The sequence below is a fragment of the Callorhinchus milii genome, unplaced genomic scaffold (assembly GCF_018977255.1).
Source record: "Callorhinchus milii isolate IMCB2004 unplaced genomic scaffold, IMCB_Cmil_1.0 Scaffold3, whole genome shotgun sequence".
In the NCBI taxonomy this organism is placed as follows: Eukaryota; Metazoa; Chordata; class Chondrichthyes; order Chimaeriformes; family Callorhinchidae; genus Callorhinchus; species Callorhinchus milii.
Window position 1 is genome coordinate 63377203 of NW_024704744.1, and position 23068 is coordinate 63400270.

The 23068-nt window shown below is 41.6% G+C and overlaps 1 protein-coding gene across 1 annotated transcript in view; it reads left to right on the forward strand.

Moving 5' to 3' along the window:
• heatr5b (HEAT repeat containing 5B) overlaps positions 1 to 23068 on the forward strand; it is a 56481-nt gene that overhangs the window by 22185 nt on the left and 11228 nt on the right. Inside the window, exons 16-28 of the mRNA XM_007888933.2 lie at positions 2028 to 2191; positions 6058 to 6233; positions 7143 to 7248; positions 7466 to 7656; positions 7772 to 7931; positions 8016 to 8205; positions 11172 to 11341; positions 12637 to 12781; positions 13130 to 13309; positions 14105 to 14356; positions 15476 to 15657; positions 16496 to 16564; positions 22800 to 22979. Of these exons, the coding sequence (XP_007887124.1) occupies positions 2028 to 2191; positions 6058 to 6233; positions 7143 to 7248; positions 7466 to 7656; positions 7772 to 7931; positions 8016 to 8205; positions 11172 to 11341; positions 12637 to 12781; positions 13130 to 13309; positions 14105 to 14356; positions 15476 to 15657; positions 16496 to 16564; positions 22800 to 22979 (2165 nt within the window). The remainder of the gene's footprint in view (positions 1 to 2027; positions 2192 to 6057; positions 6234 to 7142; positions 7249 to 7465; positions 7657 to 7771; positions 7932 to 8015; positions 8206 to 11171; positions 11342 to 12636; positions 12782 to 13129; positions 13310 to 14104; positions 14357 to 15475; positions 15658 to 16495; positions 16565 to 22799; positions 22980 to 23068) is intronic.

Consider the following 23068-nt stretch of genomic DNA (forward strand, 5'->3'; position numbering starts at 1 on the left):
CAGAACACACTGTAAAGTGAATTGACTGTATATTTGTGGGCGAACGCGGCAGCCAATTGCGCACAGCAATGTCCCACAAACAGTCGTAGATTGAAAATGACCAATTTATTATTGTTTTTGGTTTTGGAGGGATTATTATTAGGCTCTGTGTGGAGTAAGGAAACTTGCCCAAGGTTTCGCCCTGCCTGGAATTGAACTCGGGTCTCTCACTTGCAAAGCGAGTGCTCTAACCACTGAGCTACAGGACTCCACGATGTTGCAATACATCTTTATATTGATGTACATGCTTATACGAAATAAGCAGCCTTATCCACTAGTAATCCACTGTGTTTCCACGTACTGTTTGAAAGTGCGGAGGTTTAAGAGGGCAAAGCTATTGTCTGGTTAATGTTGAACAAAGCATTCTGCATATCAATCAATGGGTAATTACGTTTCTCTGTCTTCAGTTCTGGGACCCATAGTGTAGGATAATCTGCCTGTTTTTATACAGAGCTACTACAACAACAACAAGATTGCATTTATAGAGAGCCTTTCACGTCAGGAAGACGTCCCACATATTGCAATACATTGGACCAACATGGTCCAACAGGCGGCCTGTGGGCCACATCCTTCCCGATGATATGATTTTATCCGGCCCAAGACCATTTCCAACATCAGGTCACCCACTGCCTCTCTACCCATCAAACGTCTTCGCATGGCAGCGGCAGGAGCCAGCGGTTGGGAGGACACAGTGAGGGGATTGGAAATTATGTCACACACTCTTATTTCCATTCCCCTAGCTCCATCCTCCCAACTGCCGGCTCCTGCCATTGCTGCAGGGTGCTGTCAGGAAGGCAAGCACATCTCTTACCATCGGCATCCTTAGGAATCGTCTCCTGCCGCTGCAGATAGAGACCCGTGCGACTAATTGAGAGAAAGAGGAGAGGAAGAGAGAGTGTGAGAGAGGGCGTGAGAGAGGGAGAGGTGTGTGAGAGACAGAGAGAGATGGTGGTAGAGAGTGTGTGTGAGAGAGAGAGAGCAGAGTGATAGAGAGAGGGGCGAGGGAGAGATTGTGTGTGAGACAGAGTGGGGAAGAATCACAGAGAGGGAGAGAGAGAGTGCGTCGGAGAGGGGGAGTGAGAAAGTAATTGAGAGAGGGGGAGAGAGTGGGAGAAGAGTTAGGAAGTGATTGAAAGAGGGAGAGAATGTGAGAAGGGAGAGAGGGAATGTTTGGAAAAGGGGGTGAGAAGGGGAGTGAGAGAGAGTAATTGGGATAGAGAGAGGGGGAGAGGGAGTGATTTTGTGAGGGGTGGGGGGTGTCGAATGTGATTTTGAGAGAGAAAGAGAGCATCAGGAAGATGGGGGTGGGAGAGAGAAACAAAGAGAGTGAGAGGGAGCAGAGAGAGAGGAGAAGTAAGGGCAAAGTTTTGGTTCACTGTCAGGACAGATGATCGGAACCTCCCTCAAGGGAGGTCAAGACACCGAGTGACGTGTTGTGAAGTTTCCTCACAGAAAACGCTCTTTCCCCAGTGAGAAACTCCTCTATGTCCTTCACCCCTACCCCTTCCTACCTTCTGCGCTCTCCCGACCCAACCAATCCATTGACCTTTCTCAAATAGGGAATCTGGCCCACAACAGCCAAAAGGTTGGACCCCCTGCAGAAGTTAATACTCATAAATTTACTCAAAAAACCCACTTATATTAGGCAGAAGTGCTTAGGAGTCAACAGGGATTTTTGACCTAGTTATGTGACTGAAAAAGATAGTAGATTGACCTAGAAACCAAAATATAGGATAGAGCAAATACTGTTGTGTGAAAGGACAGCAATTTCTTGTCGTACAGTATGAAACTGATAGTTTTTCTGTGATTTGGTATAATGCATGATTGTTTATTAAAAAATAATTACATAATATAAACATCCCTCTGGCTGGTTACATGCTATAGACCACAAACCTCTTGTTATGATTCCTGTCAATCTGTTGTAGACATATGCTCTGCAGGTACTTTTATGAGAATTTTTACTTTTTCATTAAAATCCTTTCTAACAGGAAGCTTTAATGCTTTGCTTCGAGAATTGGTTGCAGAGTTTACCCTGACTGATAATTCTGCCAACACAACTACATCTCTACTGCGATCGCTCTGTCACTATGACGACAGTGTTCTCTTAGGATCATGGCTGCAGGAAACTGATCATAAGTCAATTGAAGATCAGGTGAGGAACCACAGACTGCCTCTTTTTGTTTATGAGCCCATTCAGTTGAAAAGAAAATGCTTTGCATTTCATGGTCTTTTGCTGAGAGTGTGTCTGAATGAGTTGATGTCTGCTTAACATTAGGATAGAGCATCATAAAGGAAAATTAGTGCTCAACAGCCTATGCCTTTGATTGGCAGGACATGGATTCGTACCCATGATCTTTTCGTGAGACAAGTTGCCAACATTGACTGCCATTGGGAAGGAAGCCAAGTCCATTTTTTGTGGGAAGGAAGAAACATTGCTCTCTGGTTACTTAAGATACTTTCTTCCCTTTAGCATCCACTAAGCAACATTTCTTGTTTTTATCTAATATATCATTACTAGTAACATTGCTCTTGGGAACACCCCTGCCTTGCTAGCTTCAAGTATTTATCTTACACATTATTCTCTCATCTTTGCGGAATTGATATTGAAAATCACTACACTATTTTCTAGATCACTCTTTTCCAGGATCTCAAAACTATAGATCTTCTCACACTCTCAGGTTTACTTCGTCATAGAATTACTGGAACTTTGAGGCACAGAAGCAGTCCCATTTGTCCCAGCAAGTCCATGCAGGACACTTAAGGGGACACCTTATAAGGAGGTTGTCCTTAGCTTCTTAAATACTTGTATTGTGATATTTAAGTTGTTTGATTATATTTAACATTTAGGTTTATAAATGTACTACCTGTAAACTGGAGCACTGGTTTCTTTCTTAATTTGTATTAACAGTTGGTGAAAACATATGGTGTTATAATTTTGTAAATGGTGGGGGTATTTGTAAAGTACTGTACAGTCAGATTTCCCAATTAAACTGCAAAAGAAGTGACAATGTTCCAACTGCAGACAAGGTAACAGAAGGTATAGCTGCTGTATGCATACAAGACATTGCATCATATTTCCAGGATGGGTATAAATAGGGGATAATTACAGTGATGGTGGTGTATGAGTCATTAAGAAGTGAGAGGAGGAGAAACCACAGGATGCCATGGGGCTCACTCATTTAGCTGAAACAACAGCCTGTGACGCAAAATGTGTTGTTATTCTGAGGACTGAATGGGAAAAGAGAAAAAGAGAAAGAATTGAGGAGGAAAAGGGATCTAACAACTTTCCTTAGCCACTTGACATGAGAATGATGCAAATCTACATCAACCCAAGCTTCTTATAGATTGTAGCTTCATATCATGTTTGCTGGTATGTCCATTCTGTGCCCATAAATAGTATGAAGGCAAGTTTCAGGTTGTGATAACATCACTAATGGTACATTCTTAGGTGACAAGTCCTACTGTGGCATCTGTTCATCTGAATCCTTGTAAATGACTTAAAGGATGTGCCTCGGGAGCATGTGATAGAGCTATATCAAATGCGAAGAGAAGTGTTAAATTACAGAACACTCCTGCTCCCAAACATCTAATGCTGTAACGATCACTATCTACTTCAGTGGACCAGGGATCAGGACCACAGGAAGTGGCTTTCAGATAGAACCATAGAAATTGACAGCACAGAATAAAGCTATTCAGCCCTCGTAAATATTCAGAGTGAGGAAGGTCATTATCTCTCTTGATAGCTCTTGGAGAAATGTTATGATCATGCTTTTTTTCAGGTCAATATATTTTTCTGATACAATGACATCATATTAATCAGCATGGTCTGTCAGCACCAGTAAGACCATATGAATCTAAACTCCCAGGAGCAAAAAGACAGAGAAAGCAAATAACAGGATAACAGGATCATATTAAATCATATTTAGGATAAAGGGCCTTCAATACATCATTCTTTCCACAAACCCTACAAATTAATTTCAATATTGCTGTGGCAGGTGGTGATTTACCAGTAATTAAGGGAGTCTCTGGTGGTCCTTGAGTGAGAAAGAAACACTATCCCACTCGTACCTCAGCTAAGTGATAATTGACACTAAGTTTCCCATTCAGTAAGAATCTGAATTGCAGATGACATTGCAAATTAAGCATGGGCAGACAACCCAGAGAAGCTGCGCATCCCAAAAGTCATAATAATTGGTTTGTAAAGAGGGGGTTATTTTGATATTGTCTGTTGAAGCAGAAAGGGTATAAAGCATCTTTATCCACAATGCCCCTGAGATTATAAGTGAGCAAAAAGTCCACACTGGAATCATTACTGACTCCCAACCAGAGTGTATAGGTCGCCTGAGTTCACTTCCCATTCCAAGGAAGTAGTCACATTGTTCCATGTTATTTGACAGTCAGTGCGACACATTTATAGGAACATGCTGAAAATGTCTACATGGTTGGAGATGCTGCTGGGGGTATAAAAAAGCCTCCAAATAAAAGAAGATAAAGTAGATTAAGGTGTTACTCCACTTCTTGCTTCTCATTCAAATGGTGAAGCATTTTGAGGTGGGGTTGGAGAATTACTGTAAACCATGGTATTCTATCCCATGCTAGATTGCTTGCTATAATCCAGAGTGGTCTAAAAAACCTTTTCTTTTGATTGAAAAAATAAATTGAACCTCAAAAGATGCAATAATTGGTTTCTATTAGTAGGTTGTGTTGCTGGTGTGCAGTATGCAATTGCAAATTCAGGACCAGTTATTCAAAGCGCAGCAATAATGGAACTCTTTTTTCACTATCATCCAAGATACTGGAAATCCTTAAATTTCGGAACCTCTTATCAAAATAAATTCCTCTTTTAAACCAAAACCTTCTTTCTGGTTCAACACGAACTCCAGCTTACTGACTGTTCCTCTGAAATAGTCTTCATACAGAATATGCACACTACCCTCAAAGACTCAGCAAGATCATTTCACTGCAAACTGCATTTGAGAACAAATTCATGTAGTCCCAGACTAAGAGGATCAACAACAACTTGCATTTATACAGTGCCCTTTACGCAGGTAGTGTCTCGGAGCTATTAACAGTCGGAGCTTGATGCCGAGCCGGTGAGAGAGGGGAAGTGACCATAGGGATGGTTGAAGAGGAAGATCTTCAGGTGTGATTTGAAGACAGTTGAGGAGATAAGGTGGAGGGATTGAGGCTGAGAATTCCATAATTTCGGATGTAGTGGAGGAAAGTACAGCTACCGATAGTGGAGCGGAGGGGATGAGAAACATGCAAGAAGCCATCTGGATGAGGGTTTTGGCTGCATTGAATGTGAGATATGGTCAGATGTGGGCAGTGTGGAAGAAGTGGAGGAAAGCAGATCTGTTCAGGGACTGTAGGTGGGGTAGGAAGGACATGATGCTGAGGTTATCTATGTTCGTTCCCCAGCTGTCCATCCTACCTCACATCTAGTCAATGCTCAGTATATATGTACCACTTAAATGAGTCTCCTCTCAGATCTGTTGGGCTGGAAACCAGCAGTTCGTCCTTTGGAGATATGAGACTTTGGCACATTGGACTCTGTAACTTCAGTATCAGCAAGTGTTGTGAGTGTGAGAGCTTCTTTGTAATAACTGTTGCAATCTAACAAACGCTTTGATTCTTTGGCGAATGGAAAATAATTAGGAACATCCAAGAAAGATCTTGTTATCTTTAACAAGTGTTTCATTGTGGAGGAAGAATGTACCATACGTAATTCATTGTGAAACAGAAAATATTACAAGTTATTGAGGTTGTCATTTGTGGGCCATGGAACAAAGTTATAGATGTTTATCAATTGAAACATTTTTCAAAATCTGTTCTGTCCACCACTGAGGCTTAAATATGTGATTATGACCAGAACAATTGTGAAATTTGCTTATGAATCTTGGAACCAGCTCATGCCAGCTGCTCTTGCAAATAAACCAAACCAATTCATAATCGAAATAAGAAAATGATTTCCCTTACATTTAAGTTAAGCAAAGAATACTCAAATTCTTCCCACAGCTCCAGCCAAATAGTGCCTCAGGAAGTGGAGCCCTGGAGCATGATCCATCCTCGATCTATTTGCGTATTCCTGTGGGGGAGGCTGTACCTGGACCTCTTCCACTTGGCGTGTCAGTCATTGATGCTTCTGTTGCGCTCTTTGGTGTGGTATTTCCTCATGTATCTTTCAAGCATAGGTAAGTCAGATTGTACTGAACCATTTTTGAAGCAAGTATTTTGTAGCATGTGCAGCAAAACACATGAATTGCATTACAGAAACGGGTTCTCTTCCTTTGTTTTTTGGGCAGTTGAAGTAGCAGTGAATGTGCAGTTTATTGGTTATCATACAAAATATAAATTTGTCTAGAGTACTAACCAAAACTTTCTTCTACCAAGAGTCATACTGTCATTGTAGTACCACAATGTGACAGCTCTTTTCTCTCTTTCTGCCTTTCACTTTGACCTTCTCTAATATTTTATTTTACTTTTAACTAATTCTCTGGTTTTCTCTGTCTCTTGCTATCTCTGGATCTCCATCTTTCTATTTTTTTCTAATCCTTTTTGACTTTCTCTTTCACTCTCTGTGCCCCTTACTCTATAACCTCATCTCTCTCAATGGTCCCTCTCTTTTTCCTTTATGACTTCCTGTCTCTTAAGCTAGGAATGCAGAAGCCCTTTCCTTCACATTACCTTCCACCTCCATGATTCTTCCTGTGAAGTTTTAAATATCCTTTCAGTAGTGATGTGATGAACTTGCTCTGAAGCAAGTTATCAGCTGGGCAATCCTGTCTCACCAGTTTGTCTCCACTCTGCTATCAACTGTACCACCTTCAAAGCTGGCTGCTAAGAAAATATTAATTTCTTTAAAAGCAGAAGCTAAGAATTTGAATAACAACAACTGTATTCATAGAAATCTTAATAAAAATGTTTCCTACTTTATGCACAGAAACCATTTATTTATTGTTAATGGATTTTGTTCATAAAGAATATTGTTCAGGTTATTGCCTTTTCCTATTCACTTTATCTGGCATTGTGCAATTTGTAATCACTATAAATCGCATTGTGTTAGTGACTGCTGATGCTCCTCATGTTCTATGTTTCTTCAGATTACAGATGCTGGACCATTTTGCTGAATGCATTAAGCAGGCGAAGGGAGTGCGTCAGCAGGCAGTACAAATCAACATTTTCACTTCTGTTCTCAGTGCACTTAAGGTACAATTCTTTCATTGAGGAACTTTAAGAAAACTGTTACGTGTTAGCTAGAATTATTGGTTGTGTAGAAATTTTCAAATAAGAACCTTTTTGGAATTCTGGGCACAATATGGGTGCAGGTATTCAATATTTCTGCAATATCTGCACTGCCCTTCCCGCAAATGTCAAAACTGCAGATCTATGAAAGAAAAGCAAGTGTCCTTTCTATTTCTTTAAGGGACTTGCTGAAAATAAGAGTACCCTGGGTCCTGATGAAGTGCGAAGGTCTGCTCTAGCATTGGTTATGGGAGCTCTGGACAACCCCAATCCAATTCTGCGATGTGCAGCGGGTGAAGCTCTGGGAAGGATGGCACAGGTGGTCGGAGAGGCCACTTTCATAGCCAGGATGGCACAATACAGTTTTGACAAGTATGCAATAAAGCTCTTTCAATCAATCAATCAATCAATTATCAATTAATTAAGTAAAGATTGCAGTGGACTAATGTATCAGAGCACAGTTCCTCATAGATTTCTATTTTGTTAGACTGAAATCTGCCCGTGATGTGGTATCTAGGACCGGTCACTCACTTGCTCTTGGTTGTCTCCATCGATACGTGGGGGGAATCGGCTCTGGGCAGCATCTGAAGACAAGCGTCAGCATTCTTCTGGCTCTTGCTCAAGATGGAACCTCCCCTGAAGTGCAGGTATAATAGTTTTAAAGAAGTAACTTTTTTAGGAGATTTTGGCTCCAAATGCTCGACACTGACTGGATTATTTCCATTTTTCAGACCTGGGCTCTTCATTCCCTAGCTCTGATTGTAGACTCTAGTGGTCCAATGTATCGTGGATATGTGGAGCCAACACTTTCACTCGTTCTCACACTTCTTCTGACTGTTCCTCCATCGCATACAGAAGTGCACCAGTGTTTGGGTCGTTGTTTGGGAGCATTAATTACTACAGTTGGACCAGAGCTGCAAGGTAATTTCATGCACTGAATGGGTAGGAGAAAAGTTAATGGAAAGTGAAGCGAGATCTGTTGCTAGATTTAACTTATTAAATGTAACTGAACGAACAATGTCAAGTATAGCCTTATCTGTGATTTGCAACATTTTAGATCTTGTGTAATGGATATTAAACTCATTTGGAAACAGCCTGATGCTGCAGTGGGAGAACAGTAGTGTCTGCATTCTGAAAGGATGAAATCAAATGGATCAAATGACCTCTTCTGAATTTCTCATAAATGACAATTTATGTGATTTGACCCAGCCATTCCCTCTGCTCAGCAACTACTGGCTGCTTCATGTTCTCCCTTCTGATTCATTACCCATCCCCACCAGCACCATCAACACCCATCAGTTGATGAGCTCTCAGCCACCCTGCCCCCAATCTCTGCAAGTCAGTCTCAGAGTCCCGCACTCCACATTTCTTCCCTCCCCACTTTTAAAGCCCACCTTACGTCTTATCTCTTCAATAGCTTTGAATCATCTCCACTCCCCCCCACCCCGCCCCCGCCTACCACCACCCCACAAAGCTCTGCACTGGCTGGGTACCACTTAAGCACCATCTCATGTTTATCTTTCCTTACTCTTCTTCAGCCAAAACCAGATGCTCAAAGCAGGTATGAGTCCACAGGTGGCAATATAGGAGTATCTGAGAAGCAGCTCTAATCATGTGCTGTGTTTCACTGGAGGTTTCCACCTCATTTGGAGGGATACAATAACAACTTGTACTTATATAGCGCCCTCCACACGATGACAACAACAACAAAATTACATTTATAGAGCACCTTTCACGTTCGGAGGACGTCCCAAGGCACTGAATAGTCAGGGGTCAGGACCCGAGCATGGGGGAGAGGAGGGGTAGGGGTGAGGGAAGGCCGAGAGGTGGGAGGGGGACCGAAGGCATGGTCGAAGAGGAGGGTCTGGAGACCGGCCTTGAAGGAGGCCAGGGATAAAGCGAGGCAAAGGGACTGTGGAATGGAGTTGCAGAGTGTGGGGGCAGAGAGGCTGAAAGCCTGGCCACCGATGATAGGGTGGGTCGGACGGGTGACATGGAGCAGGTCGGAGCCCGCTGAATGGAGGGAGCGGGCAAGTTGGTAGGGAGTCAGCAGGTCAGAGAGGTAGGAGAGCGCAAGGCCATGGATGGCCTTGAAAGTGAGGGCGAGCATCTTGAATTCGATCCTCTGGGGGATGGGGAGCCAGTAGAGTCAGGCGAGAGTGGGAATGATGGGGTCATGGAGCCTGGTGCGCTAGAGTACACGAGCTGCAGAGTTTTGGATGATCTGCAGGTTGCGAAGGGAAGATTTGGGAAGGCCGGTGAGGAGGAGTTTCCATAATTGAGCCTTGATGTGACAACTACACGGTGAGGGCTTCAGCAGCCTGAGGGGTGAGACAGTGGCGGAGTCTGGCAATGTTGCGGAGGTGGTGGTAGGCAATGCCGGTCATGGCGCGGATGTGGGGGAGAAAGGACAGTTCAGGGTCAAACAAGACACCCAGGTTCCTGACTGGCTTAGTGAGGTTGAGTGTGCAGCCATGAAGGCTGATGCTGCCAGTGCCTGAGGTGTGGAGGCGCTGGCGCGAGCCAATCAGGAGGGCCTCGGTCTTGCTGACGTTCAGTTGGAGAAAGCTGTCCCTCGTCCAGGACTTGATGTCGGACAGGCAGTCAGTCAGGACGCCACTAGTCCTGGAGTTCAGGGTGGAGGCAGAGAGGTAGAGTTGGGTGTCATCCGCATACATGTAGAAATTTACATGTCTGCGGATGATGTCACCAAGGGGGAGCATGTAGAGGGTGAAGAGGAGGGAACCGAGGATAGAGCCCTGAGGAACACCACACAAGATGGTGTGGGGGCTGGAGGAGAAGCCATTTGTTGCGACGAAGTGGAGGCGGTGTGAAAGGTAGGACCTGAACCAGTCAAGGACAGAACCTTGAAGGTTGAGGTGGGAGGAGAGATGGTGGAGGAGGATTGAGTGGTCCATAGTATCAAAGGCGGCGGAGAGGTCAAGGAGGATGAGGAGGCAGAGGGAGCTCTGGTCACACATGGTCAGGATGTCATTTGTGACCTTGACTAGAGCAGTTTCATGCTGTGGGCAGCATGGAAACCCGATTGGAGGGGTTCATGGAGGGAGTGAGAGGAGAGGAAAGAGCGAAGCTGGGAGGCAACAGCTCTCTCAAGGACCTTGGACAGAAAAGGGAGGTTTGAGATGGGCCGGTAGCTGGATAGCTGTGATGGGTTAAGGGAAGGTTTCTTCAGGCTGGGGGTGAAAGTGGCTGTTTTGAAGGGGGAAGGAACAGTGCCAGATGACAGGGAAAGGTTGATGATATCGGCGAGTAGTGGGGCAAGGAGGTGGAGCTGGGATTTAAGGAGAGCGGTGGGGATGGGGTCCAGGGAGCAGGTAGTGGGCTTCATGGAGGATATGGTGGTGATGACAGAGGAGGGGGTGACAAGTTCAAGGGTATTGAAGGAGCAATAGGTAGTGGTCGGAGTGTGGGGGAGAGGGTAGGGAGGGGGTGTAAGTTGGGAGGGCAGTGGCAGCTGAGCGGATTCCTTCGATTTTGGACTCGAGGAAGTCCAGCATTTCCTCGCAGTGGGAGTCGGAAGAAAGAATCTGGGAGGCGGCGAAGCAGGGAAGAGTCTCAAAGTGCTTAGTGAGCATGCAATACAATTTGATCTCAACAAATTTAACATTTGCAGGATTTGTTTCAAAGTATTTGTGGAAATGTGTCATTAAAACTAAAAGTACTATTTTCCACGTGTGATGCATCTAAGTTGTGACCAGAGAACAATTTATCATTTACCTATTTTATGCCTCATTGTTTAACTCCCAATGGAACAGCTAGGAAAGTGATATTCTTTCTCTATTATCAAAAATGACTTCACTACCAAAACTGTGAGATTTGCTGCTGGAAAGAAGTTAAACATTAATAATGATTGATATTTCTTCCAGGTAATGGAGCCTCAACATCAACAATCCGTTCATCATGTCTCGTAGGCTGTGCCATAATGCAAGATCATTCCGACTCTCTCGCTCAGGCAGCAGCTATATCCTGCCTGCAGCAGCTTCATATGTTTGCACCACGGCACGTCAATCTCTCAAGCCTAGTCCCTAGCTTGTGTGTAAGTACATTGCTGACAAAATTGCAGTTAGAATAAAATTGAATTTGTTCCAGCACCATTCAATTCGGGGACAGTTGTGACTCTGGCGGAATCGGATCAAATATCAAACAAGACATTTGAATAAATAGTAATGTCCACAACAACTACCATATTCATAGAAAACTTAATTAAAATGTTTTCTGCTTTATGCACAAAAATTATTTATTAATAATGGGATTTTGTTCATTAAGAAGTTAGCAAACAAGACATTTGATCCAGTTTCCACTGTTGTAATAGATGTGTATAATTTTGGAGAAGCAAGGCTTGATTGATTTTTTTAGCTAAGGTAACTAAGATAGTGGTGCCAGCAATAATTTATAGCAACAGTGTGCGATTATGATGGAGAAAGCTATTGGATTTTTTGATAAATGAATATGTCAGAATCTTGGAATTACAGTAATCATATTTGATTTATTACAACACATTAAGTCTGTCCCTACAATTAGACGTATTGTGGGTTAAAAAAAAAAAATTTCATGGCTTGATTGGTAACTGCAGACATACCTGAGGCTAAACGTTGGCTACGGTAACTTTGGTGCAAGCCCACGGTCCCACGCTTCTCTCAGGGCTACGGAGTCTGTAGCCCACAATTCCTACATAAGTCAGCTTCCTGCTTCAGTCATTCCATCGTGGGTAGTGGCCAAGTAGACATCAAACACATCCTGGCAGGAAGGAGGGAGTGGAACATCAGTCCTTGCCAGTTCTGTTAAGCTCTGTGACCTAAAGCTTTAATGGAACTGGGGTAAGCCAGACTTGGTGGCTTTCCCTTGTTTTTTCTCATTGGACGGTAAATTAGAGGAGGGAAGCATACTTAAGCAATATTCCACAAATGGGGGTGTCAGTGTTGTGCTTCACAGACCAACATAAATTGGGCTAAAAATTCCATCTGAAGTTTCAGTCTCATAAAGTGTACTCCAGTCAAATTCACCACCTACCAGAAAAGTGTGTCACACTTCATATTATGGCATATTATTAGCATTACTGTCATCCACATTCCAGCTGAATATTGAATTGCTCTTCTAGATTACGTTAGAGTTTCTCTACAAAAAATATAAGACTTAATTATTTATTTTAATAAATAGAGGAATTGAGTTTATTTCTTATTTTAGAACAAATATAGGTTAAGTTGACGTTTTCTTAGTTTGCAGTATTTTGACCCCCTGCTTGATTGGTACTCCAAGATTCAACCCGCGTGAAGGGCGCTATATCAATGCAAGTTGTTGTTGTACTTGATGTTGACCAATTCTCTTCTTCAGGTACACTTGTGCAGTTCTCATCTGCTCCTCCGTAGAGCCGCTGTGGCATGCCTTCGGCAGCTGGCTCAGAGGGAGGCAGCCGAGGTGTGTGAATATGCAATGAGTCTTTTGAGAAATGTTGGAGACAAGGAAAGCAGTGGCATTGGTAAGTGTTAATTTTAGAGAGAAAAAAATTCTCAAAATGTCTCTGGTGCACCTTTTGATCTGTAAGAAGCTCATATTGTAAATTGTACCTTGACCTGAGAAAAGCAGATCCTCGTTTGCCAACATCATCCATTAGTGTTTGCTGTGACACCAATGCAAAGCTACCTCTGTCGCCGTTCTAGCTTTGAGGAATATAATGCACTATTCATACCATTTATAAGGAAGTTGCTCCATGTAAAAAAAAAGCTGCTTTTTAGTCTAAATAAGGAAAAAGTATTTGAAAACCAACCGAGCTAGAATTTCAACATCTCATAGTGAAGTGATTGAAATCTGTGTATTTATCTTTCAGATGTGAGCATCACCGAGACTGGTCTCGAGGGAGTGCTCTTTGGAATGCTTGACCGTGAGACTGATCGCAAGCTGTGCGCTGACATTCATGACACACTGGGTCATATGCTCTCATCCTTGGCAGTTGAAAAACTATCTCATTGGCTGAAGCTATGCAAAGACGTTTTAGCAGCAACAACTGGTAAAGTATTTCTTTACCCGCGGGTACTCAACAACTGGAATATATACCAGGAATGATCGTTCAGGTCATGACCCTGGACACGTTTTTGAAAAAAAGCTCGATCAGTGATGGAAGGACAGTAGGGTTGGTATTCTGGAAGGATGAGATTAAATGGATCGCAGGTCCTTCTTCATCTAAATCTCTCTTTGAAAGTAGAAGATTGTCCAATCTCGTACCTTTTCCCTCCTCCAAACTGTATGACTCTATACCACATCACAGAGTGATTTTACCTTTTGACACATTATAAAAATCAAGTGAACCTTTTAAATCTGAAATCGAATGAACATTGTACAAAAAAAAATTCTGACAAACAATAGTGAAATAGAGGTCTAGAGAGTGATATTTTTAACTTGAGTTGCAAATAATTACTTCGAGTTGCAAATTGTGACTCCTGATTATAAGCTGAAGTGTATCTGCCAAACTGCAGGAACTCTGCTTCAAAACAATCTACTTCCAATGAAGAGTTCTCAGACTGTTGGCAAGATGTAATTCCAGTTATCAGCAGGAGTTTAGAATATTTGGCCCCCAATATTGACAAAAATTATAAATGGTTATTCACTTCCTAGTTGTTTCTGTATGCTTGCTGTGTGCCACATCCACTCAGAAAATACGCAGTCACTACGCCTGACAACAATTACCTGTGAAGCCCTTTGAGATGCTTCCACGTTACAAGTGCTATATCAAATGCAAAGATTATTTTATTAGTTTGAAATTTGTGATGTGCTAAACTTGGGGATGTCCTTCCTGATTTTACAGATGTGAATGCTGCAGGCCAGCTGGAAGGAATGAGAGATGATGATGGAGAAAAAAAGGATGAAATGGACGATGAAATAATGTTCACCAGTATCGGCGATGATGATAAATCCAAGCCCTCGGTTGCCCCCCGATGGGCTACCCGTGTGTTTGCTGCTGACTGTCTTTGCCGTATTATGCTGCTGTGTGAGAATGCAGACAAAGTTCACTTTGATCTTGCTAAGGCCAGGACAGCGAAGCTAAAGAATCCCAGAAGTATGTCTATGTTAAAGTGTCTCACTTGATGTTGCATTTTTACCACAGGTTGAAATATCACTTCTTTGTTCCAGCTTTGAGAATACAGTAAATCTCACATAAATCGTATCAGTTGGGACCATACATTTGATATAACTTATGCAAAGTATGGGTTATGTCAAAGTTGCATAGAATCTAAACTCTTGAACAGGACTTGGGCAGATGTATGACTTAGGCGATTATATGGTTTATAATGATCAGACTTACACAAGTTTTACTGTAATTAGCTGCTGGAAGTAATGTGCTGGAACCGTGAAACCAGTGTTATTCTCTTATCTACCCTTGAGCCACTTTGGTTGATAATTACAGTGATTTGTCAGTAATTTCTCACGCATAAAAAAAGAGAATTGTCAGTAAGCAAACGTAAGTTTGACTATTACCTTCCAGCACTAATAGGAAGCAAGGGTTTGTACTGCACGCATGTGTACAGTAAGTACTGTGCTTAAATTAATAATAATATTATCTAATATTACCAATGCAGTGACAGGGTAGAGATGCCATCCTTCAGATGAGACATTAAACTGAGTTCCCATCTGCCTGCTTGGTTGGACTTTAAAGATTCCATCCTCACCTGGGTGATAGTCAGCAGTCATCCAGATAAACTGATCATTCATTCTGCGGCTGATTGCGGGACTTTCATTTAACTTAACTAAATTAAATCTCCCACAAAATATACAGTCAATTCACTTTACAGTGTATCCTGTGAAGCGCTTTGAGACGTCTCGATGATAAGGTGCTATATCAAATGGAAGGATTAGCACTATTATTATTAAATTGTTGCGCTTAATGTTTGTCAATACCTGATAAATCTGAAAAAAAGAGTTAAAGCCTGGTAATTCCATATGCAAAACAAATACCATGTCACTATATGAAATACCATAGACCCATAGAAATTCACAGCACAGAGGGCCAATCGGGTTTGTGTTGTCTCTTTAAATAACAATCCTTCCAGAATTACCTGCCCTTTCCCCGTAGCCCTGTAGTTTACTCTTATCCTAGTAACTGTATCAATGTTGCATTGTGTGCGCATTTCGCAGATAGAAATGGCTTTACCATTTCTTCTTTTTGACCGGTTTGCAGATGATCTGTTGGTGTTGCACCTCTCTGACCTTATCCGCATGGCCTTCATGGCAGCCACTGACCACAGTAACGAGCTACGAATGGCAGGACTCCAGGCGCTCGAGGACATCATCAAAAAGTTTGCAGCAGTCCCGGAGCCCGAGTTTCCAGGTCATGTGATTTTGGAACAGTATCAAGCAAATGTAAGTTTGACTATTACCTTCCAGCACTAATAGGAAGCAAAGGTTTGTACTGTACGCATGTGTACAGTTTTCAACGTGGATATATTATAGTTTAACAGTTTAATTTCACTCAAACTATTTAAATGTTAAAAGTTTTAAAGTAACTTTTTTTTCTATCCCGTCAACTACCATTAGATTCTTATTACCTTTTTATGTAATTCCCTAAATCCTGTTTTTCTATTCCTATACTCCAATTTACCAATCCAGTGCATTGTAAGAAGAGAAATAGATATGCACACAACCAATCGCCTTCCTCAGTAACATGGTTACTTTAGGATCTTTAGCCTTGTTAAATGCTTGTAAATCTTCCACTTTTGTTCAAGCGTCACATACAGTGATTACACTGGGGAAGAACATTGCCTCAGGATGTGGGCAGGGAGCCTGAACAAGTCCTTATTCAGTGCAGCATGTAACAACCCCTGAACATGCAGGATATGAATTTCTGCTAGTGATTGCGGTATTTTCTCAATGTGTTTAATTTCACTCAAACTATTGAAATGTTAAACATTTTAAATTAACTTTTTTTTTATCTATCACGTCAACTACCTTTTTACTTTAATTCCCTAAATCCTGTTTTTCTATTCATATACTCCAATTTACCAATCCAGTGCATTGCAAGAAGAGAAATAGATACGAAATAGATATAAAATAGAATTTTTGAGGGTTGAACGTTTTTCAAAGAATGAGGAAGTCCATACCTGCAGCAAGAAGTCTTTCCATTTATCTAATCAATAGGATTTCTCAGTTTGGGTTGTGCTTTTTTTAAAAAAATTTGATTGACCTTCTTTTCTAAACCCAGGTAGGAGCAGCTTTGAGACCTGCGTTTTCCCAGGACACCCCATCAGACATCACTGCCAAGGCTTGTCAGGTACTGAATGGAATCTACTGAAATAATATTATCGTCATTCATGAGGAATAGATAAATAAAAGGAAATGTCAGTGGAGTTGGTTAATCTTTTTATACCTAAAAGAGATCAATGTCTTTTGATAAGGTATGACTCACTGAAACAAATTACTTGTACTTCATGCTATAATGCGATGGTAATCAGAATAGCATTTATTGTTGGCTAACTCTTCAGCATAATATGCTTTCCCTTTACTGTGCAGGAGAGCAGACCACCTACATCAGTTATATTGACAGGCTAATACCTGAGCTGTATAATAGTGAAGGAAGGGCTTTAGTTTTTCTTTCACGCTCCAAATATAAATGTATGAATAGGCCATCATCCAAATTGTACAAAGAATGCCTTACCTCTGGATTTATACCTCAGTTCCTTTCTGTTGCGGCCAGGAGTTTGTTCCACATTGGAAACGTTTTTAACTTGCCATTTAATGCTCCCACGCTCCTTCTGTTAATTGTTAGCTGGTGGTTCATAGTCAGTCTTTTGAAAATTTTTGTAATTTTTTGTGCCATTTTTCTTTATTGTTTTAGAAAGGGATCAGGAGGTATTGGCGGGCTGGCCTTCCACCACTGTGCCCCCACCCTCTGGAACTCCATCCCCGCAGTCCCTCCGCCTCGCCTCTCTCCCTTGCCACCTTCAAGACCCTCCTCTTCGACTGCTTTCGATCTCCATGCTTCCCCCACCACCTCCCCCCAACCTTCACCCTCCCCGACTCACAGCTTGGGCCCGTAACTCTGCCTGTCCAGCGCATTGGGAGGTCCTCCCGACGTGAAATCCGCTTTACAAATGTAATTTTGTTGTTGTGATAGTAGACCCTTTGCTTTCAATATTCAGACTATATGGGAAGCAATTATAACACCTAACAGAATGCTAGGATATATAGCTAGAGAAGCATACCACAAACATACAGAAGTTATACCAATACTCTACAATGCACTAGTTCAGATAAAATTGGAATACTGTGTTCAATTTGATCACCGCACCACAAAAAATTATTTTGGAAAGGGTATAAATACAAGTCACAAAACTATCCCAAAACTAAAGGAATAAATTATGAAGTATGATTAGTGAAACCCAAGCTTCAAAAAGTCCAGAGAGAGGAACCTCATCAAAACATAAAATACTTAATGACATAGATAGGGTTAAAAAGACTATTACAGGGATAAACAATCAAGAAACTGGGATCAGTGGATATAAATGGAAATTAGTGACAAGTTTAGAACAATTTCAGGAAAAACATCCTTATCTCAACTAAGATAATAAAATCAAAATAAAAACACTGTGGTTATTTATAATATTAGTGTATGTCATGATGGGAGAATTGGGGTGCCACAGGGTTGGGCTTCATGGAGTCAAATGGGCTTTGAAACCAGACTCTTGTGTTTCTGCTTAGAATAGAAACTCCCCACCAGTTTATCATCTTCTAAGTTACAATCCTTAGTGAACGTGTACAGCAGATCAGCCTTGTTCAAATCAAAGCTATCTGCTCAACACCAATGACAGTGTTGATGCCAGTCGCCTTATTTAAGTTGCAATTCCTCCACTTGGCCTTTCCAACAACAGCAACAACAACTTGCATTTATATAGCACCCTTCACGAGGAGGAGTATATTGGAGCACTTGCCAATGATAGACACCCGCCAACGCAGTGATACCTTCTGTCATGCACAGTTGCTATAAACCTTACAGTGGTTTGTGAACATCACAGAGCAATCCTGGAATGAAGGATGGTACTGCTTTGCACTGCCAGAAACGCCTTGCAGTCCATATCCTAGGGACTGAGAATCAAATTCAAAGCATTGTAATTGATCCTCAGCCATTGCTGCTCCATAACAAAGGAATGTATAGGACCAGAATAAACATTACGGTCAATCTGGTTGGTCCTTAAGAAAATAAAGATCACACACTATATCTTTAATACCTCTGAATTGATGTATTGGTCAAATAATGATCCAATTTCCTCTTGAGTTTGCTGAGTTCTACATACAGGGGAACCCAGATATTGCACCCTTTAGTAGAGTGCTGCCTCGCTTACAGTGCGGGTCTGCTAACTCCACTTCCTCCGCACAGGAGTACTGTGCAAAGGAAGGGCTGCTGATGTCATTTCACAAATTAAAGTAGTCTGTGCTTCCCTCGTCTGAATTTCAGTCCCTGACCTTGTTGTGGTGTGTGTAATGATGTTGAGCCATACATTTAGGATACAATTTATCAATCAGATCTCTCTGTGCCTTCTAAACTTTGGTGTGAAGCTTCCCAGCTACTTACCTTATAAAGAGATCAATCTTTGATGTAAAGAACTGCAAATCGAGAACGGAGCCCATGCAGCAATTACTTTGAGAGAATATGTGGCTTTTGTATCTTGCTACTTGGATTCAATTTACAGCATGCCTGGAAGCAATTCCTTAATAATGAGTCTGAGAACCAGACTGAGGGATCGACTTCAAGATCCTCACACTCATATTCAAATCCCTTCACTCTTTGGCATCTCCCTACCTATCCGACATCCTCACTCCCCAATCCACCACCCAGCACCAGCCTCCTGCTCGTCCCTCAAACCCTCCGCCTCACCATCGGAAGTTGCACTTTCAGCCACTACCCCCCAAAATTTTGGAACACTCCCTCATTCCCATCACCTTGCTCCCTCTCTCCCCTTTTTCAAGTCCCACCTGAAAACCTTCCTCTTTGATCGTGCTTACGGCCATCTCCCACCCCCGGCTCGGAGTCAGGTTCCACTGGTCAGTGCTCTTGAGACGCTATCCTGCATGGAAGGTGCTATATAAGTGCAAGTTGTTGTTGTTGAGAGCACAAATCTGGACTCTTTCCATTAATCAGAAGTTTGTCACATCGAGTACTTTCTGCGGGATGACAGGAATTCTGATGTGATTGCTTATTAAGAAGTATCAAATTAGAACCCACTGTGAAGGTGAACAGTGTTGTAGGCACAACTTTTTTTGTCAGCTATTCATGCTTTTGTCATCTCCTGCCTTGATTTTTCTAATACACTCCTCACCAGACTCCCCAGCTCCACTATAAATAAGGTCCAAACAAAATTGTTGCCTATGATCTTACCCGTACCAGGGTAAACCCAGCCCTATCATCTCAGTCCTTGCCAGGCTCCACTACCTCCCTGTTGCAGAACAGATTGATTTCAAGATTCTCTCTTTCAATCCGCTTCAGGCCCTGGCATCTCCCTACTTCTCCGATCTGTTCACACTTCACTGTACTACCCATCGCCTTTGCTCAGCTGGCTCATGTCCTTCTATATGTCCCTCATCCCTTCTGCTCCACCATTGATGACCATGCTTTCAGCTACTATGTCCCAAATCTCTGGAACTCCCTGCCTCAGGTCCCCTATCTTGTCCCCTTTTTGCCCATCTTCAAATTGCATCTGAAGACTTTCCTTTTCAATTGTACTTTCGGTTACCTCCGCTCTCTTTTGACTCCAAAACTAAGAAAGAAGATAAAGATACTAATGCACTGCTGAGCAACGTTCTTCATCTAAATACTGGTTTTATGGATTCACAGTATTTAAACTGTATATTTTAAGTGATTGTTGGATTTGTATTTGGATTGTTGGATTTTGTAACAAAGATAAGCTGCTTTACGAAACATAAATGTCTAATACATGTAATGAAATTTTCCTCAGTAACTCACAATACAATACAAATTTACATTTATATAACATCTTTCATGTTGGGATGTCACCTTCTATACAGTATATGCCATGTTCTCTTTGTGTGAAGAAATAATTTCAACTCTTAATTGTAAGATGATGTCTCCTTGTTCTGGATTTCCCCTGTGAGAGGAAAGATTTATTCACTCTCTACATTGTCAATCACTGATAGTAAGGCAGGTAGGGCAGGGACATGAAGCAGGTCGGTACCAACTGAACAAAGGGGCTTATCATCATCCTGACTTTACAGGGTGGAGTTTTTGGTTTAACGCTGCAAAATCTGCTTCTTACTCCAAACTTGACCAAAATTGGCTTCCGTGCCTTACCCGGAATCTCTCTTGTGAACCTAGCAGGGTGAGGAGTAACTTGAGCCAGCTTCAAAACCTCCGGGATCATTATTCACCAGGGCGATTATTTAGCAGCATTGTAAGGTTACAAGTCAGCGTAACAATTTATGAAGTAAACAATTTACACTGAGAAGTGAAAATGGCTAGTGTACAGTACAGCAAAAACAGGAAGATATTGAGATTAATAATGTCAAATACTATTCCCATTCAGTAGAGTAAAAACAAATCCAATTTCATGTTGGTAAGCCTGAACCTAATAAAAGCGATTTCCCAAATATATATATTATATTAAACTATTAAAACAAATTAACAAAAGATCTCTTGAGTAATCTTAGAGCTCTGTTAACAGAAGAACCTGTAAGGCAGAATTCTTTCATGCAATTAATACTGTTGAGAAATCACCATTTAAAATGGGTACATTAACCTTGCTTAGTAACACTGGGTGTGTTCTGGGAGTCATTGCAGTTTTTCTGACCTATCCCAATATTCTGCAATAATATTCTTAACATGATACTTAATGCAGGTTTCTAGAACAGGATTAAGACATTCAGCCAGTGAATCTGCTATTAAATCATGACAGTTTTTAGAATCGTTTTAATCCAATTTCCTCATTCTTTCTCCATATCCCTTAATACCCTTACTTCTCAAGTACCTATCTATTTAAATTTCAAACAGCTCAATTGATTCTCCATCTGTCACCTTCTATACAGTATATGCCATATTCTCTTTATGTGAAGAAATGATTTCTACTTTCATTTTCAAGTCTTATTTTCTTCATTAAATTAAATACTTCCATCAGGTCACCCCTTAACATCCTCAGCTCAGGGAAATAAATCCCATCATAGTTTTATTCCTTCATCTCAAATGCCAACTTGGTGAACTGTTTCTGTATTTGTTCCAAGGTCAATATATCCTTCCTAAGGTAGGCCAACACAATATTGTAAATGAGGTCTCACTTGAACTCTGTTTAACTACAGCAAGAGCTTCTTGCTTTTATATTCTAAAGCTTTTATCATAAATCCCAGAATACAATTAGCCTTTTAATTGCTTTCTCAGTCTGCAAAAACTACCTTATGTACTTGCATGACTAAATTTGTTCATTTACACAAACACCACTTAATCTAAGTGCGTCCCCATTTAAAATACATTGCTATCTGCTCTTCTTGCGCACCAAGTATGGTATCTGCTATCTTGAGGTACATCTGGCGTCATCCTGCTATTTGCTTCTGAAATTTTCTGTTTTTTTCGCGGTTTACTATAGGCCCTATTTTATTTGTAAACTTTGATATATGCTTCTCATTTCCCATATCCAGGTTATTTATATTAAAAAACAGCCAGGTCCAAATCCTGGGCGACACCACTGTTTCACTGACTGCCAATGAGAAAGTCCTTTTTATCCTGATTCTGTTTTCTAACTCTGTTTCCTATTTATGCCACTTGATTTCCTACATATTGTATTTCATCTATATGAATGAAATGCATATAAATTTCAGTAAACATGTTCACGCATCCACCTCCATTCATCAGCCATCCCCTGTTAACCAACCTGGAACACAACATTGAAACTTTACTCAGAGGCCACCCTTCCACAAAGGCCACTTTGGCCCAGTTCCCTGAATAGATGTTGAAGTCAAGTTTACCTGTATTAGAATTGAAAAGTTATCATAGTTTCAGAGGAAAAAAATCTGACTGAATTAATTTGTCTTTTTGTAACTATAATTACCAAACAGATTCAAGAAGGAACCTTTATGTTCTCATTTCCTCAGCAATAATGAATAACGTAAATTAACTGCAAAACCACAATAAGTTTCACGGTAGACCTGTCTATCATAAAGTAATAAATATTTAATTATGTTAAGAGGGGTTAGATTAACAACAACAACAAAATGACATTTATAGAGTGTCTTGTGACGTCGGGTGGACGTCCCAAGGCGCTGGACAGTCAGGGGTCAGGACACGAGCAAGGGGGAGGGGTGGGGTAGGGGTGAGGGAAGGCAGAGAGGTGGGAGGGCGACTGAAGGCACGATCGAAGAGGAGGGTCTTGAGACCGCCCCTGAAGGGAGGAAGCAAGAGTTCTAGATGCATGGTTTGAAAGTCAGTCAGTCAGTCAGTCAGACCTTTTGTGTGAAATTCCATCATAACAGAAAATAGATCAGTGAGATTGCTTTCTTGTTTGTTACAGGTTTGCAGCACTTGGATTGGAAGTGGGGTGGTTAGTGACCTGAATGATCTGCGCAGAGTTCACAATTTACTGGTGTCCTCCTTAGACAAGGTACAGGCTGGGAAGGGTTCCTCAAGCCAACTCTACAGTGAGAGTGCTACCACTATGGAGAAGCTGGCAGTCTTAAAAGCTTGGGCAGAGGTAAGACTCAAGGGGACATTGCCTAAATTAGGTACAGAAACATGTGTGGGCCCAGATTTGCAGGAGGAAATATGGTGTTGGACTTGTAC